This window comes from Oncorhynchus mykiss, chromosome 15 (genome assembly GCF_013265735.2).
Source record: "Oncorhynchus mykiss isolate Arlee chromosome 15, USDA_OmykA_1.1, whole genome shotgun sequence".
Taxonomy (NCBI): domain Eukaryota; kingdom Metazoa; phylum Chordata; class Actinopteri; order Salmoniformes; family Salmonidae; genus Oncorhynchus; species Oncorhynchus mykiss.
The window spans coordinates 64,408,852-64,428,232 of NC_048579.1; the positions used below are offsets into that span (position 1 = coordinate 64,408,852).

General features: G+C 45.6%; 1 protein-coding gene and 1 long non-coding RNA gene across 2 annotated transcripts in view; one reads left to right on the forward strand and one right to left on the reverse strand.

The window, feature by feature from the left end:
* Positions 1-61: 61 nt before the first annotated feature.
* LOC118938929 lies at positions 62-1,512 on the forward strand. Its single transcript, XR_005036323.1, has 3 exons — positions 62-279; positions 482-578; positions 872-1,512. It is a non-coding gene; the product is annotated as an uncharacterized LOC118938929 (long non-coding RNA).
* A 1,681-nt stretch (positions 1,513-3,193) lies between these two features.
* The window catches only part of hgfa (hepatocyte growth factor a), a 45,086-nt gene continuing 28,898 nt past the window's right edge, over positions 3,194-19,381 (reverse strand). The window contains exons 12-18 of the mRNA XM_036944951.1: positions 18,823-18,858; positions 18,427-18,541; positions 12,915-12,989; positions 8,349-8,486; positions 8,066-8,172; positions 6,950-7,092; positions 3,194-6,790 (exon numbers count right to left, since the gene is read on the reverse strand). Of these exons, the coding sequence (XP_036800846.1) occupies positions 6,563-6,790; positions 6,950-7,092; positions 8,066-8,172; positions 8,349-8,486; positions 12,915-12,989; positions 18,427-18,541; positions 18,823-18,858 (842 nt within the window). The 3' untranslated portion in view covers positions 3,194-6,562. The remainder of the gene's footprint in view (positions 6,791-6,949; positions 7,093-8,065; positions 8,173-8,348; positions 8,487-12,914; positions 12,990-18,426; positions 18,542-18,822; positions 18,859-19,381) is intronic.

The following is a 19,381-nucleotide window of genomic DNA, read 5'->3' on the forward strand; positions in this document are numbered from 1 at the left end:
TGGTTGCAGTTTGAAGCTTTTTCTTGAGTGGGCAACGTGATGAAAGCCAGTCAATATTTAAATCACCCAGAAAATGTACCTCTGTTGGTATCACATACATGATCAAACATTTGACACGTTATCCAGATACTGACTGTTAGCAGTTGGTGGTCTGTAGCAGTTTGAGAGAGAGAATAACAGTTCATTTTTCTTTCAAAAGTTTCATTTCTGATGAACCAAAAGAACAAAGATTTCCCTTCAGTGAACTCGATGACAACAACCAACTCAATGACTCAACAGGTACATAAACAAGCTACGCCCCCTGAAACATACAGCATTTCAGAAGTTTTAACACCATCTTGTTATGCAAATTGAGTATATACCGCTACAATTAAAAACAATCCATGTGTAGTTAAGTGTTAATAACCTTGTAGCAAGTTACCAGCTGACTAACTAAATGTTATGTTTATCTTGTTTGGGGTGTCATTTCAACTGTGTTTAGACTCACTGGGGTCAGAGGGAGAGTTTGGGAGTACAGTTTGACACTTCATGCTCAGAAATCTCCCAGAGATATGGTCCAGCTACTACAATAGAGAGAGGTGATTAAGCGTTTATTACGTTTGTCTATAAGAAGGGGGCAAAGCCCTTCTTCTGGAGAGCCACTTACCATGCAGGTTTATGCTCCTGTCCTGCCCTAACTCAGCCAACTCCACAAGTCAACTACTCAGTTTCTCAAAGAGAACTTAGCAGGTGTGTTATAGGAGGGCCGAAGCAAACTCCTGCACATTCACCAGAGCTCCAGGATAATTGGCCAACCCTGCTTTAACCATTTCAGAGATGTACCTATAAAACACAATGTGTAGAGTGAATGAATGTACTACCTCACCTACAGGAATAGGAGGAACAGAAGTGTTGGGCTATAGAGGCATCTCCATTCCACTTCCATCCTCAGCATCTCAATACTCAGGCAGCACCATGTTCCCATTGGTCCATCCCCAGGACGAGAGGACTCCATCGGCTCACCATGCAGAGAGATTCATTTTCCCATTGGCTCATCATTACACAGACGTGAGGACAGTCTTCTCATTGGCTCATCAGACTGAGAGGATGGGACATTCACTGAACTATCATTGGGATGATGGGTCAGATTTCCAATTTTCTCATCACCAAACAGATGAAAGGATTCTATTGGCTCATCACAGGGAGAGGACTGGTGGTCCATCGCTTATATGACAGAATGTCTCTCCCCTTTTCTCGCATCAGTGAATGTCAGAGCCAAACATTCTCACACACACACACACACACACACACACACACACACACACACACACACACACACACACACACACACACACACACACACACACACACACACACACACACACACACACACACACACACACACCCCTCTATGGCTCTGTTGATTACTACTGGGCAGGGTATGCAATAGAGTGGGTACAGAGACATTCCAATCGTGACCTAATGTGTTTAAAATGAAATTTCTACAGGCTATTGCAACATATCTCAGTGAAATGTATGACTTTTTCTGTTTTGAAAAAGTATTTTCAGTAATAAAAAGCGAGTTTGTAATAGTTGTTATTAGTCCTTTGTTGATATACCCACTGAATTGTATCATATCATCAACTCTGAAGAGTTGAGAGACTACCATCTTTAGGCAGGAGAGGGAGACAGAGTCCTATGGATACATTATTTCTCTCGCTGCCAGACAAGTTAATCAGCTTGTTTGAGGGGATCAGTTTGAGTGGACACAGAATCCCTAATCTTGATCACATAATGCAAAGTTATTTTGGATGCAAGGTGCTTGGTAGATCAGTGATTCTGCAATGCAATCCATCTCAAACACACACAATCTCTCTGAGAGAAAGAAGAATGCTGACAGTGCAGTATCTCTTTTCTGTCAGTGCTCAGTATCCCCAAAAGAAAGAGTCATACCCTGAGACCCAGACTAAGGTATCCCTGGGGGCACAGACAAAGGTATCCCTGGGGGCCCAGACAAAGGTATCCCTGGGGGCCCAGACAAAGGTATCCCTGGGGACCCAGACAAAGGTATCCCTGGGGGCCCAGACAAAGGTATCTCTGGGGGCCAAGACTAAGGTATCCCTGGGGGCCAAGTCTAAGGTTTCCCTGGGGGCCAGACTAAGGTATCCCTGGGTACCAAGTCTATTGTGTACACTGGGGCCCAGACTACGGTATCCCTGGGGGCCAAGACTATGGTATACCCTGGGGCCCAGATTACGGTATGAATGTCTGTTGCTCCGACTAAGTTGTTACAACAGTGATTCTGCTAATCAAGGTCCTACTGTAAATGTAATTGGTAGAGTCAGGAGAGTAAAATTATCATTGGAGCGAGAGTCTGAAGGAGGGTAGTTCTACAGGAGGAAGATTTGGCATCTCTGCTGTACTGCATCCCCTCCACTGGAAACGTGAACCAAAAGAGTTGCCCAAAAACACTGGAAGCCAAGAGACCGTTGTAGTTCTGTGAGGTTTTCCAGTGGCTCTTTTTGAATGAATCTTTCCTCGATTACCCACACCCTCTCTGACAATGTATTGAGGTTGAGCAGGCGAGGAGATGTCTGAGAAATGGCAGAAAGATGAGCTGAGATAGAACCATTAGCTCAGAGAGCGATCCAAGTTCAGTTTTTAAGATGGCCTTCTCTTGTAGGCTTTGGAAGGGAGCAGACATACTTCAGCACGGTGACTGAGCAGAATCAACACATAAACACAACACAGGGTCTGAGCATAAACTCCATAGCACTACTTACATATTTCTGAGGTCACTGCAACAAGCTTTTAAATGCCATAAATCATCACGGTTGATTGTTTGATTAAGGTTATTGCAAGAGGATCCCATTGTGTTTACAATGTTGCTCTTGCTTTTGGGAATAGTCCAGCACAAGGTTCACAAATTCCTTTTTCGAATGCTTTCCCATTAAGATTCTTCCATGGGTTTTTTTCCAGTAGTGGAAAAAGTACCCAATTGTCAAAGTAACAATACCTTAATAGAAAATGACTCAAGTAAAAGTGAAAGACACCCAGTAAAATGCTACTTGAGTAAAAGTCTAACAGTATTTGGTTTTAAATATACTTAAGTATCAAAAGTAAACGTAATTGCTCAAATATACTTAAGTATAAGAAGTAAAAGTATAAATGATTTATATTAAGCAACCCATTTTCTTGTATTTTTATTTATTTACGGATAGCCAGTGGCACACTCCAACATCAGTTACGAACGAAGCATGTGAGTTTAGTCCTCCAGATCAGAGGCAGCAGGGATGAGCTCTAGAAAAGGACATGAACTAGACCATTTTCCTGTCCTGCTAAGCATTCAAAATGTAACAAGTACTTTTGGGTGTCATTCATACCGTAATCTGAAAATGTATGGCGTAAAACGTACATCATTTTCTTTAGAATGTAGTGAAGTAAAAGTAGTCAAAAAAATAAAGTAAAGATACCCCCAAAAACGACTTTAGTAATAATTTAATGTACTTTACACCACTGTGAATTTACCCAACAGACAAATCTTTTAAATGGATTTATTTCCCAGAAGCACCAGACGTGACCTATTGACTGTTGGGCTGTTAGTCCGGAAAAAGCGGGGGAAAAAGCTATTTCACGTCCCGTTATGATGAGGCACAAAGCCTTGGGGTTGGTTCGTGACAAGCCACCGCGGATGAGGCTGAGGTCAGCGCTGACATGTCGGCCATTTTCTCCTCAGCACCGAGGGGTCATGTATCAAATGAGAACCCCACATGACAGAAGAAGCATGCCACGGTGTCTAGTGTTGCCCAATTGCTGTCTAAGCGTGAACTGAACATCTCTAGCGCTGCCCAAACATTATGTAAGCATTAACCAAACGTTGCCGCTCATCCTCTGGTCAGGAACTGGGTCATGGTGGACGGTGGCCATCCAAAACCCATAGACTGAGGTCTTATTGATATGATTGACATGGAAAGTGGGAAAATAATACCCAGAGTAAGAACTTGACCCAGAATATCTTGAATTGTGTTGAGAGGGTATGCGTTGCAGAAAACTGTATTGCTGCAAGAATCTTTGTCTGAAGGTTTACTTTAGGAGACACACAGACACACAGACACACAGACAAAAAGAGTGAAACAAGCTGTAATTTACACTGTAAATGTAATATTAAAACGTGAATATAACAAAATCATATAGTATATAATATTAAGACCCAACCCGACCCTTTAAAAATAGCAGCTGTTATAGAGTTTACAGTATACAAGTTTATGAACAGAGTGACCATATATAGTAAAAAAACTATGTAAATAGACATTGGAAGTGGAAAATAGTTTTTTTTACACACACTACTTTACATCCTATTTACATAACAGTAAAATACACTCACAGATCTCTGCGCCAATTCTATTGTACACTATTGATTCCTGTCCACCTAAAAAAGGCACTGAACAGGTCAAATACTGTGAGATAGTTTAACCTAACACACTGAATATTTTAGGATATAGAAATTGGGTGAAATTCTAAGTCTTCTTAGGGGCCCAGTTTGAAGAGATCATTAGTCATACAGACACATCTGCTTTCTGTGATTATAAAAATGATGTCATGACTGGTTTTCAGCACTGAAATTATTACATTCCCCTATGTCATTACACTTACTGCATGTCAGTATTGTTAGAAGACAAATGACTGACAAAGTGGTATGTTTTGGAACACAACCCATACTTTTCATGTAATCCGTATGGCCATTCAGTGTACCTCCAATAATAATGATTGACAGAACATGTATCAAATAAAAAGCCGCCATAATCTTCACATCTTCTATTAGCGAGACGTGTCGCTTTGTCGACGTCAATCGCTGGCGCCCTCTCACGAGGGCCAGATGTATACAAATAAATAAATAGACTGCACACTACGTTCTAATCTGTTTAAATAGAAAACACAGTGTAGAGAGGAAGCAACTCCACTGACGTCTGGTGTGAGTGAGCCAAGGAAAGGCCCAGATCTATAAGACCTATTAAATAATACAGAGTGCCAGAAATACACTCAATAAGAAACTTCTAAATGTGTACTCTGACCACATAACGTACACGCAGCCCACCAGGGGCTAGTGTAGAGTTCCCTCAAAAACCGGAGACATGTTAGCCATGTAGGCTAACTGCTAACGTTTGGCTAAGTAACTGTTAGCATTAGCATTAGTTAGGTAATAGTTACTGAACAGGCTTTCCAAAAACAACCACTTGGTGAATGGAGAGAGTTAGGACCTGTCTAGAAACAACCTTTTGCTCATAGCCGCAATCTAATAGCCCTACTCCCCAGGGACTGGTGTAGAGCAGTGTATACCAACTCCAGTCCTCAAGTATCCCCAACAGCACACATTTTTGTTGTATCCCTGGACAATCCTGATTCAACTCGAGGTGGGCTTGACGATTAGCTGAAAAATTGAATCAGGTGTGCTTGTCTGGGTCCACAACAGAAATGTGTGCCGTTGGGGGCACTGGAGGACTGGAGTTGGTATACACTGCTCTACACCAGTACCTGGGGAGTAGGGCTATTAGCTTGCAAAAGGTTGTTTCTAGACAGGTCCTAACTCTCACCATTCACCAAGTGGTAACTTCTGAATGACTGAACTTCTAGCCATTACATCATGTGCCCTCAACGTGACCCAGTAGCCACGGACCGTACCAAGTCCTGTCTGGATCTCTCCTCGCATGGCTCTGGTTTTGGTTCTGATCAAATTCAAGTATTTTCCAGGAGACAATACTGAGTCATCCATACCATTCCTATTGTCTTGTGGGCGGAGTGAGAGAACACATCAATTCACCCATCTTTATGGCTTAAGAGTATTCATATATTTCACCCCAAAAAATAAGCTTTCCATGTCCTAGAAACTATTGTTTAGAAATGTTATTAAAGCTTATGCCTCAATCACAAAGACAGCGTCAATACATTTTGGTACAGAGGCAGTTGCAGTGTGTTCTTTGTGGTGCATACCTTGGATTTATCAAGGTATGCATCACATTGTATGCATAGACAGCTTGACAGAAATGGTAGCAGAAGGTGAATGTTGAACTTTTCTTGCACACAATCCAAATGATGCTAGGTACTACTTTGCATATTGACGCTATCAGTGTGATCAAGGCGTAACAACCTGGTCCTGCATTAATCAATTTGCATATTATAAGAATCCTTCATATCCTTTTCAGCCTCTCTGAACATGTCATTGTATTCCCAGCCTCTGAACATCCCAAAATATATTTTCCATTCATGGTGGTTTTCCCCTCCCAAAACTGAGGCGACGTCCAGCCACGAAGCCCCAACATGGCTACTTCCCATAAAGTCAGTTTCCTCATTCTTACATCTCCCAACCGTCTTGTTAGTTAGGCATCCTCTGTTGGAGAGATCATTCTCCAGCCTCCCGGCTTGTGGTACAGTCCTAAATATTCCACCCCTCCTCTTACAGTGCTGTGGTCAGTCCTGAATGCTCCACCCCTCCTCTTGCAGGCTAGTGGTACAGTCCTGAATGCTCCACCCCTCCTCTTGCAGGCTAGTGGTACAGTCCTGAATGCTCCACCCCTCCTCTTGCAGGCTAGTGGTACAGTCCTGAATGGAGCGGTTTGGTCTGTGCTTCTTCCAGTAGTTTTTCCTCCAACCTGGAGTAGTGTATGAAGACTTTGTGGATCCACCCCGAGTAGTAGGCCACATTGACGAAGATGGCGGGCCGCCGGGCCAGGGCACAGCCCCGGCCGTGGATGCTCACGCCCACGATGACTTTGCTCTCTCGCTCCTGACACACCAATGGGCCACCGTAGTCTCTCTGTGAGGGACAAACCAATAGCAGGTTAGCGTGGTGCTCATGCAGCCAATCAAAAGGCATTATGGTAGATATACTAATAGCTTGAAGTAATAACTGAGTCACACGATGTCGAGTCAATGCATGTTTCAGATAATTTAGAGTAATGTTTATGACGCTCACCTCACACACTCCCTGGTCTTTCCTTCCCCCGGCACACACTTTGCTGTCGGTGACAGGCAGGGTTTTGTTGTGGAGCTCAGAACACCAGTCGTTACTGACCATGGGCAGACTCACAGCTTTCAGTGCCCCCTCATATCCTGTCCCTGAACAGGAAGTAGCCGGAAATAAAGCAGGAAACAGTCAGTCTACTGTCCAAACACCATTTCACCATGTTCCAAACCTATAACCTTAGACAACATGTTTGTCTATATGGTGTCATTGTGGGGGACTTTACTCACACATTCGACACATGATTTCCTAAGGCCTCTTTTCCAAATATCATGGATCTCTTGATCCAATACCCCCCAATCTCTTCACCACACCATAGCATGAAACAGAGGTCATACAGAACACACTTAGTGGCCAGTTTACTAGGTACACCCATCTAGTACCCGGTCAGAACCCTTTTGCCTCCAGAACTGCCTCAATTCTTTGGGGAATTGGAAACATTGCTCAATTGGTATCAAGGGACCTAAAGTGTGCCAGGAAAACGGTCTCCACACCATTACACCACCATCACCAGCCTGTACCGTTGACGCCAGGCAGGATGGGGCCATGGACTCATGCTGCTTACGCCAAATCCTGACTCTGCCATCAGCATGACGCAACAGGAACCAGGATTCATCTGACCAGATGATGTTTTTCCACTCCTTATTCACCAGTGTTGGTGATCGCGTGCTCACTGGGGACGTTTCTTCTTGTTTTTTGTTTGTTGCACCATTCTCAGTAAACCCTAGACACTGTTGTGGGTTAAAAGCCCAGGAGGCCAGCCGTTTCTGAGATACTGGACTTGGCAGGCCTGGCACCAACAATCATACCATGCTCAAAGTTGCTTTGGTCACTCGTTTTGCCCATTCTAACGTTCAGTCAAATAGTAACTTTATATAGCAAGCCACGGCCACGTGACTCACTGTCTGTAGGAGCAAAGCATTTTTGTGAATGGGGTCGTGTACCTAATAAACTGGCCATTGAGTGTATATAGATAATAAGACACCACACAGGGATAAGACACCACACAGGGATAAGACACCACACAGGGATAAGACACCACACAGGAACAGTCATGTAGGGCAGTACCTTTGGTCTCTCCCCAGCCGTACATGAGACAGTTGGTTCCATCTGTGACCCCACAGCCTGCTACTGGGAGCTGGATGGTGAAGGCATGCTCAGAGAGAGGGGCAGGCCTAGGCGTGGACACATAAACACATGAATGAATAAATAAATGGTTGCTGTGCCTACAATGTATGATTGAGAAGGAATTCATGGATGGATTGATTGATTGTATTTTTAAAATGTATTTTACCAGGTAAGTAAAATGGCTGACTGACTGTCTCACTGAATGAATGAATGCTATTCTTACTTGGCCAGTTTGAGCAGGGCCAGGTTGGATCCCTCCGGGCCACAGACCACGTGTGCGATGCGGAGCCTGGGGTGGTCCAAGGACGAGTTGAGGTGAAGGAGGCCCACCTGTACACTGTACTCACTCAGGTCTGGAACACTGAGGACCACAGAGACTACTGTCAGGCACATTCCAAATAGGGTTGACCACACATTGACTAGTCAGTATAAACTGAATAATAGTATAAGAGGTATAAGCTGAAGAAAAGATTGGCCACAGCTTGTATAAACACTATAATACAATATAGTAAAATACAGTACTGCAGTATTCTACTCTATTCTCTGTATGAACACGTATCATTGGCCACATACTAACCAAAGCTACCAGCATCACTAAACTGACAATAGATTATAGAACGCCTCAGCATGCACTCTACAAACTCACTCAATCTGGCTCCTCAGCTAACTGTGTTCAATGACCCACTTACAGCACATTGCATAGTCAGCAAAAAGCTACTGAACTAATGCTGATGCCAATGGCCACAGTCTTGATGGAAGGAAGGTTCTGTAATGTCGGCATGAGGAGTACAGCTAAACCACTCACTAGGAGTACAGCTAAACCACTCACGAGGAGTACAGCTAAACCACTCACGAGGAGCACAGCTAAACCACTCACGAGGAGCACAGCTAAACCACTCACTAGGAGTACAGCTAAACCACTCACTAGGAGTACAGCTAAACCACTCACTAGGAGTACAGCTAAACCACTCACTAGGAGTACAGCTAAACCACTCACTAGGAGTACAGATAAACCACCCACTAGGAGTACAGCTAAACCACTCACTAGGAGTACAGCTAAACCACTCACTAGGAGTACAGCTAAACCACTCACTAGGAGTACAGATAAACCACCCACTAGGAGTACAGCTAAACCACTCACTAGGAGTACAGCTAAACCACTCACTAGGAGTACAGCTAAACCACTCACTAGGAGTACAGCTAAACCACTCACTAGGAGTACAGCTAAACCACTCACTAGGAGTACAGCTAAACCACTCACTAGGAGTACAGCTAAACCACTCACTAGGAGTACAGCTAAATCACTCACTAGGAGTACAGCTAAACCACCCACTAGGAGTACAGCTAAACCACCCACTAGGAGTACAGCTAAACCACCCACTTGGAGTACAGCTAAACCACTCACGAGGAGTACAGCTAAACCACTCACGAGGAGTACAGCTAAACCACTCACGAGGAGTACAGCTAAACCACTCACTAGGAGTACAACTAAACCACTCACTAGGAGTACAGCTAAACCACTCACTAGGAGTACAGCTAAACCACTCACTAGGAGTACAGCTAAACCACTCACTAGGAGTACAGCTAAACCACTCACTAGGAGTACAGCTAAACCACTCACTAGGAGTACAGCTAAACCACCCACTAGGAGTACAGCTAAACCACTCACTAGGAGTACAGCTAAACCACTCACTAGGAGTACAGCTAAACCACTCACTAGGAGTACAGCTAAACCACTCACGAGGAGTACAGCTAAACCACTCACCAGGAGTACAACTAAACCACTCACCAGGAGTACAGCTAAACCACTCACTAGGAGTACAGCTAAACCACTCACTAGGAGTACAGCTAAACCACTCACTAGGGGTACAGCTAAACCACTCACTAGGAGTACAGCTAAACCACTCACTAGGAGTACAGCTAAACCACTCACGAGGAGCACAGCTAAACCGCTCACTACGAGTACAGCTAAACCGCTCACTAGGGGTACAGCTAAACCGCTCACTAGGAGTACAGCTAAACCACCCACTAAGAGTACAGCTAAACCACCCACTAGGAGTACAGCTAAACCACCCACTAAGAGTACAGCTAAACCGCTCACTAGGAGTACAGCTAAACCACCCACTAAGAGTACAGCTAAACCACCCACTAGGAGTACAACTAAACCACTCACTAGGAGTACAGCTAAACCACTCACTAGGAGTACAGCTAAACCACTCACTAGGAGTACAGCTAAACCACTCACTAGGAGTACAGCTAAACCACTCACTTGGAGTACAGCTAAACCACTCACTAGGAGTACAGCTAAACCACCCACTAGGAGTACAGCTAAACCACTCACTAGGAGTACAGCTAAACCACTCACTAGGAGTACAGCTAAACCACTCACTAGGAGTACAGCTAAACCACTCACGAGGAGTACAGCTAAACCACTCACCAGGAGTACAGCTAAACCACCCACTAGGAGTACAGCTAAACCACTCACTAGGAGTACAGCTAAATCACTCACTAGGAGTACAGCTAAACCACTCACCAGGAGTACAACTAAACCACTCACCAGGAGTACAGCTAAACCACTCACTAGGAGTACAGCTAAACCACTCACGAGGAGCACAGCTAAACCGCTCACTACGAGTACAGCTAAACCGCTCACTAGGGGTACAGCTAAACCGCTCACTAGGAGTACAGCTAAACCACCCACTAAGAGTACAGCTAAACCACCCACTAGGAGTACAGCTAAACCACCCACTAAGAGTACAGCTAAACCGCTCACTAGGAGTACAGCTAAACCACCCACTAAGAGTACAGCTAAACCACCCACTAGGAGTACAGCTAAACCACCCACTAAGAGTACAGCTAAACCGCTCACTAGGAGTACAGCTAAACCGCTCACTAGGAGTACAGCTAAACCGCTCACTAGGAGTACATCTAAACCGCTCACTAGGAGTACAGCTAAACCGCTCACTAGGAGTACAGCTAAACCGCTCACGAGGAGTACAGCTAAACCACTCACGAGGAGTACAGCTAAACCACTCACTAGGAGTACAGCTAAACCACTCACTAGGAGTACAGCTAAACCACCCACTAGGAGTACAGCTAAACCACCCACTAGGAGTACAGCTAAACCACTCACTAGGAGTACAGCTAAACCACCCACTAGGAGTACAGCTAAACCACACACTAGGAGTACAACTAAACCACCCACTAGGAGTACAACTAAACCACTCACTAGGAGTACAGATAAACCACTCACTAGGAGTACAGCTAAACCACCCACTAGGAGTACAGCTAAACCACCCACTAGGAGTACAACTAAACCACTCACTAGGAGTACAGATAAACCACCCACTAGGAGTACAACTAAACCACTCACTAGGAGTACAGCTAAACCACTCACTAGGAGTACAGCTAAACCACTCACTAGGAGTACAGCTAAACCACTCACTAGGAGTACAGCTAAACCACTCACTAGGAGTACACCTAAACCACTCACTAGGAGTACAGCTAAACCACTCACTAGGGGTACAGCTAAACCACTCACCAGGAGTACAGCTAAACCACTCACTAGGAGTACAGCTAAACCACTCACTAGGAGTACACCTAAACCACCCACTAGGAGTACAGCTAAACCACTCACTAGGAGTACAGCTAAACCACTCACTAGGAGTACAGCTAAACCACTCACTAGAATACCAAGCATGAACGATAAGAATGTGTTAGGAGCTTAACACAGTCTAGATGGGGAGGAAACAGTTCAGGTCTTATCTGATTGACAGACTCATCTTCAAGTTGGATTCCTGCACTTAAGCCTTTTCATTATCTGTGGACGAGGCCTGGTTTGATTTGTTGCCAAAATGTCTCTCAAACGACTATGAAGTGATTGTAAGTTCACTGAATAAACGCTCCTTCTAAATGACCCTCTTATTACAGTGTGTCATCATAAGGCACAGGAGTTTTCCTGACCATAATATTACTTACCACAGACACTGTTCCTTTGTAAAGTGTCTTTAGGTTCTTGAAAAGCACTATACAAATCACGTTTTTTAAAATTATTAATATTACTGGCCAATTCTTTGTTATGGCCTATAACTCGGGCTCAAAAACATTCTGACTACTGTTTGAAAACAAAACTCCTGGCCCAACCTCATATTTCTGGTGGACTATGATTGAGACAACGGCAAAAAGTAACAAAAACCTATTGAAAAAATGGGTGAAACGCAAAAACATAATCTAAAGCCCATACATCCATTAGTACATTACATGGATCAAGGAGCTTTTCATTCAAACTGCTATTGCAGATCTGGACACAGTGACACGGTCTGGGCCCAGACGTTAAACAGATCTGTAGAGGCTGGAGCATCCTGGGCCATATCTCAGCTCTGCTGGGGTAGAGGGTCTGTCACTAGCTTTATCATAAACAGGATATGGGCAGGCTGCATCTTCACTTAGAATTGGATTGGGGGAAAAGAGAGGAAGGGAAGAGGGAGAGAGGGAGAGAGAGAAGGAGGTAGATGGAAGAGGGAGGGATGGAGATAGACAGACAGAGGGATGGAGAGAGTAGTAGGGAGAGGGAAAGATTGAGACAGAGTTGGAGGAAGAGGAAGAATAAAGAACTGATAGAGAAGCAGAGAGAACATAGTATACAGACTCCCCAGGTCTTTGTTTTAACTCTGTTTCCATTAAATCTATCTCCTCTCTCTCTTCTTCTCCCTATGCCTCCTACTGTCTCTCACCTCTGCTTTGAATGAGGGAAAAAAGAAAGTGAGAAAAAGATGGATGGAGAGATTACCAGGAGGAGAAGCACTGTTGATCCGTCAGCACCCATTCCTCTCGGATCAGCGAGCCCCCGCACCAGTGAGTGTTCCTGGGTAGGGAACAGGACATCATGATGAGCTTAGTCCCATGCTCTATAGACGCTGTTTGTACTGTATCCAACTCTTAATAAAAAAATACAGAAAATAAATATGTTTTACAGTCACACAGGTGCAGTGAAATGGGTTGTTTTACAGGGTCAGTCAAAGGAGTAAAGCACCCAAGAGAAATTAGGGTTAGGTGCCTTGCTTAACGACACAGACAGATTTTCCACCTTGGCCTTTCGGTTACCGGCCCAACGCTCTAACTGCTAGGCTGTCTGCCGCCCTCTTCCATCCATGTCAAGTCATACAGTCAAACCTTGCAGTCCTCCTCAACATCTGGACATTCTTTCATAATGTGTATGGATCTGTCTCAAACAGCACCCCATTCCCTATTTAGTGCACTACCTTTGATTAGGGCCAATAGGACTCTGGTCAAAAGTAGTGCAAATAGGCTGAGATTTGGGACGAAACTTGTGAGGAGTAGATGGATCGTTATCCTGCATGTCACCAATAGAAACGTTGGCATAAACACAGAGCAGAGATCACCAAAAGGTTGATCGTGATCGACAGGTCCAGGGCCGGACAGGAACAATAATTAGTCTCTGGTATTTTATCTACACCAGCCCACATCACAGCGCATGTCACCGACTCAGCCCCTCCCCGTCGGGCCACCGCTATGCAGAAACACACCATACCCCCTACACCAACACACCCTACCCCCTACACCCTGACCCAACACACCCTACCCCCTACACCCTGACCCAACACACCCTACCCCCAACACCCTGACCCAACACACCATACCCCCTACACCCTGACCCAACACACCCTACCCCCTACACCCTGACCCAACACACCATACCCCCTACACCCTGACCCAACACACCCTACCCCCTACACCCTGACCCAACACACCCTACCCCCTACACCCTGACCCAACACACCCTACCCCCTACACCCTGACCCAACACACCCTACACCCTGACCCAACACACCCTACACCCTGACCCAACACACCCTACCCCCTACACCCTGACCCAACACACCCTACCCCCTACACCCTGACCCAACACACCCTACCCCCTACACCCTGACCCAACACACCCTACCCCCAACACCCTGACCCAACACACCCTACCCCCTACACCCTGACCCAACACACCCTACACCCTGACCCAACACACCCTACACCCTGACCCAACACACCCTACCCCCTACACCCTGACCCAACACACCCTACCCCCTACACCCTGACCCAACACACCCTACCCCTTACACCCTGACCCAACACACCCTACACCCTGACCCAACACACCCTACACCCTGACCCAACACACCCTACCCCCAACACCCTGACCCAACACACCCTACCCCCTACACCCTGACCCAACACACCCTACCCCCTACACCCTGACCCAACACACCCTGACCCAACACACCATACCCTCTACACCCTACCCCTGACCAAACACACCCTACCCCCTACACACCCTACCCCCTACACCCTGACCAAACACACCCTACCCCCTACACCCTGACCAAACACACCCTAACCCCTACACCCTGACCCAACACACCCTACCCCCTACACCCTGACCCAACCCCCTACACCCTGACCCTACCCCCTACACCCTGACTCTACCCCCTACACCTTGACCCAACACACCATACCCCCTACACCCTGACCCAACACCCCTACCCCCTATACACCCTGACCCAACCCCCTATACACCCTGACCCAACCCCCTACACCCTGACCCAACACACCCTACCCCCTACACCCTGACCCAACACACCCTACCCTCTACACCCTGACCCAACACACCCTACCCCCTACACCCTGACCCAACACACCCTACCCCCTACACCCTGACCCAACACACCCTACCCCCTACACCCTGACCAAACACACCCTACCCCCTACACCCTGACCCAACACACCCTACCCCCTACACCCTGACCCAACCCCCTACACCCTGACCCTACCCCCTACACCCTGACCCTACCCCCTACACCCTGACCCAACACACCATACCCCCTACACCCTGACCCAACACCCCTACCCCCTATACACCCTGACCCAACCCCCTATACACCCTGACCCAACCCCCTACACCCTGACCCAACACACCCTACCCCTCACACCCTGACCCAACACACCCTACCCCCTGACCCAACACACCCTACCCCCTGACCCAACACACCCTACCCCATGACCCAACACACCCTACACCCTGACCCAACACACCCTACACCCTGACCCAACACACCCTACCCCCGACACCAACACACCCTACCCCTACACCCTGACCAAACACACCCTACCCCCTACACCCTGACCCAACACACCCTACCCCCTACACCCTGACCCAACCCCCTACACCCTGACCCAACCCCCTACACCCTGACCCAACCCCCTACACCCTGACCCTACCCCCTACACCCTGACCCAACACACCATACCCCCTACACCCTGACCCAACACACCATACCCCCTACACCCTGACCCAACACACCATACCCCCTACACCCTGACCCAACACACCCTACACCCTGACCCAACACACCCTACACCCTGACCCAACACACCCTACACCCTGACTCATTTTTACTGTGGATATTGATACTTTTGTACCTGTTTCCTCCAGCATCTTCACAAGGTCCTTTGCTGTTGTTCTAGGATTGATCTGTACTTTTCGCACCAAAGTACGTTCATCTCTAGGAGACAGAACGCGTCTCCTTCCTGTGGTATGACGGCTGAGTGGTCCCATGGTGTTTATACTTGCGTACCATTGTTTGTACAGATGAACGTGGTACATTCAGGCGTTTGGAAATTGCCCCCAAGGATGAACCAGACTTGTGGAGGTCTTGGCTGATTTCTTTTGATTTTTGATGATGTCAAGCAAAGAGGCACTGAGTTTGAAGGTAGGCCTTAAAATACATCCACAGGTACACCTCCAATTGACTGAAATTATGTTAATTAGCCTATCAGAAGCTTCTAATGCCATGACATAATTTTCTGGAATTTTCCAACCTGTTTAAAGGCACAATCAACTTAGTGTATGTAAACTTCTGACCCACTGGAATTGTGATACAGTGAATTATGAGTGAAATAATCTGTTTGCAAACAATTGTTGGAAAAATGACTTGTGTCATGCACAAAGTAGATGTCCTAACCGACTTAACAAAACTATAGTTTGTTAACAAGAAATTTGTAGAGTGGTTGAAAAACAAGTTTTAATGACTCCAACCTAAGTGTACGTAAACCTCCGACTTCAACTGTATGTAAAAAATAGCACTGGAGATAAAACAAACCACTATAACTGTTCCTCTGTCTGGAGATAAAACAAACCACTATAACTGCTCCTCTTTCTGGAGATACAACTCACCACTATAACTGTTCCTCTGATGGCTCGCTCATCACAGCAAAACAGGCACATGGCAGACACTTTCACTACAGGATTCATGAGGATAATGTAAAGCACTTTACTGTTTGACCAAATCATGGTTTTAGACGCCCCCCCAAAATAGGACATTTTGAGCGAGGTGACAATGTAGAATATGTTCTTTCTACGTTCATAATCACCCTTTTTGTTTTTTATGATCCATGATCTTGGCTGTCTACCTCATGGTTTCCCAAACTCGGTCCTGAGACACATTTTGGTTTTTGCACAGCTGGTTGAAATAATCACAGCTTTATGATGAGTTGGTAGTGCTAGGGCAAAAACCAACATGTTCACCCGGGGAGGAGCAGGTCTCTTTGTTGATGCCGCGTTTGACTTTGAATATGAGTTTTTGTGACTGTAGCACAGCCAATCAGAAAACCGGGCTGGCCCATCTTGGTAAAGGGGCCACTGTATAAAAAATTAATTGCACAAAAATCTGTTAACAGGCCCATGGGCCGATGGCCATGTCACTTTTTCTGTTTTTATTTTTGATAATATGTGTCCATTTCGACCAAAAACTGGTCCAGCCCATGTGGCATTTGCCAGAATTGCCAGATGGCCAATTCGCCCCTGGACCGGTCGATCTCCAAGGCATTCCTTGGACTGTTTTTAATAGGTTCATGTTGAATAGGGTTTTGTTTTTTAAAGTCATATTTAAAACTGAATCTGAGGGGTAGATCTCAGCCTGCATTTTGACTCAGAAAGTGATCTCGGCTCAAAAAAGTTTGGTCACCACTGACATAGAGTTTGACTCTAAGTAATGAGAGATGGAAAAGGGTTCCAGAGCAAAAAGCGGATAAAAACAGTACCAGAACTATATTGATTGATGTTGAAGTATCCAGTAACATGGGTAGTTTGAACATGGAAGAATGCATATGCTCAGCAGCCAATCATTTTGTCTCTGTGGTTTGTTTTTTTGTTATTATTTCATTTTTTTTCAAGTGTCCAAGTTTAACATGCCTATGTTACATGAGTCTTCAACTTCCATCAATGTTTTTATATTCATGTCTTCCCTCTATTTGTCTTTGAACAGAAGGATGCAGATACAGCACATAAAACACATGGGCATGTTAAGTCTTTCATACGACAAAGTTCACTAAACTCTTAGAAAAGAAAGGTGCCATCTAAAACCTAAAAAGGGTTCTTCAGAAGCAGAACCATTTTTGGTTCCAGGTAGAACACTTTTGGTTCAGGGTAGAATCCTTATGGGTTCCATGTAGAACCCTTTTGTAGAACCCTTTCCACCGAGGGTTCTACATGGAACCCAAAGGGGTTGTACCTGGGACCAAAAAGGGTGCTCCTACGGGGACAGCTGAAGAACCTTTTTGGAACCCTTTTTTGTAAGAATGTACAGCTGTGTTCTAGCACAAACATAGAGCTGCCAAAACGAATACACTTTAAGGACTTCATCTTCAGAGCAATAACAAAATGGCACTTTGCTGAAAAGTGTTTAGCGTAAAATGATAAAGCAGGAGCACTTGTTTGCCTTGCAAACCGACAGAAGACTCAAACTAGGTGTACCATGCTTATGTGATGAGTCACTTGGCCTGAGACCTCAATGCCTAGACTCCAGCTCAGCTGGCTGACCTAAGACACGTTAGCTCCCATAGCTAATGCCTTTTAGCTCTATTGGCTAACACTGTCCTGCGCAAGAGACATGGGTTCAAACCCAGATTAGTCACGCATTCCGTAGTGGTGTTTCTGTGCATTCCGTAGTGGTGTTCCTGTGCATTCAGTAGGGGTGTTCCTGTGCAATCAGTAGGGGTGTTCCTGTGCATTCAGTAGGGATGTTCTTGTGCATTCAGTAGGGATGTTCTTGTGCATTCAGTAGTGATGTTCCTGTGCATTCAGTAGTGATGTTCCTGTGCATTCAGTAGTGATGTTCCTGTGCATTCAGTAGTGATGTTCCTGTGCATTCAATAGTGGCGTTCCTGTGAACTTAGTAGGGGTGTTCCCGTGCATTCAGCGATGGTGTTCCTGTGTAGAGGAGGGCTCTTACCCTTTCTGGATGCTGACAACCCAGCTACCATCCTTGGCCTTGTGGACCTGGGCCCCTCCAACAATCCGGGTGGTCTTGTGGATGAAGCAGGATGTCTTAGACACGAGAGAGATGCCTTGGGGTAAGAGAGAAGACAATTCTGGGTTAGACTCTGGGGAAATATTTTAACTTTCCATTATTACTGAAGAAGAGAGTATACCTAGTCCAGGGTCAACTACATTGAACGGCAGCGGGAGTGATCAGTTATCCAGCCAAGCATGAACCCTGGTAATAAATAAACTGTACAGCTATAAGAGAAAGTTAGGAATAGAGAGAGAGAGAGAGAGAGAGAGAGAGAGAGAGAGAGAGAGAAGGTGAATAGTAAGCAAGAGAATGCTACATTAATATGACACTCACTTCTTGGGTGGGCAGAGATGTTCGGAGACTTATCACCTGAAACAAAACAATTCAACAATTCAACACACGGACCTCACAAAGACAGGACATGACCTATTTCACATGAACTCACTCAACATTAACATACAAAGCACGCAACCTCAACTCCCCTCTTCAAAACTATTCCAACCATTTAGTCCTAGCTCAAATTATCTCTGCATCTATCTGCATTGCAGTTGGGCGGCTATATTGAATTGAACCCACAGCAAATGCATTTCCTCCAGTCAAGCTCCCAAAAACTTTACGGATCGACATGTTTACATTACAGAGATATAACCGCGAGGCCACTTGAAAAAGCTCCCCATCAATGTGAACTGATTACAGTCCGCCAAGATGATATAGGGTACAACAAAAACAAATCACTAAACTCTGAATCAGTGAATGGCTTTGCAGATAATAAAAGCGGTCTGGATGAGATTCGACATCTGTTGGGAGTTAGAGTGTGTCCATTCTGTGCCAGCTAGCTAAATGAAATCACTGCACTAAGCCATAACATAACTGTAACAAGTGATGTGAGTAA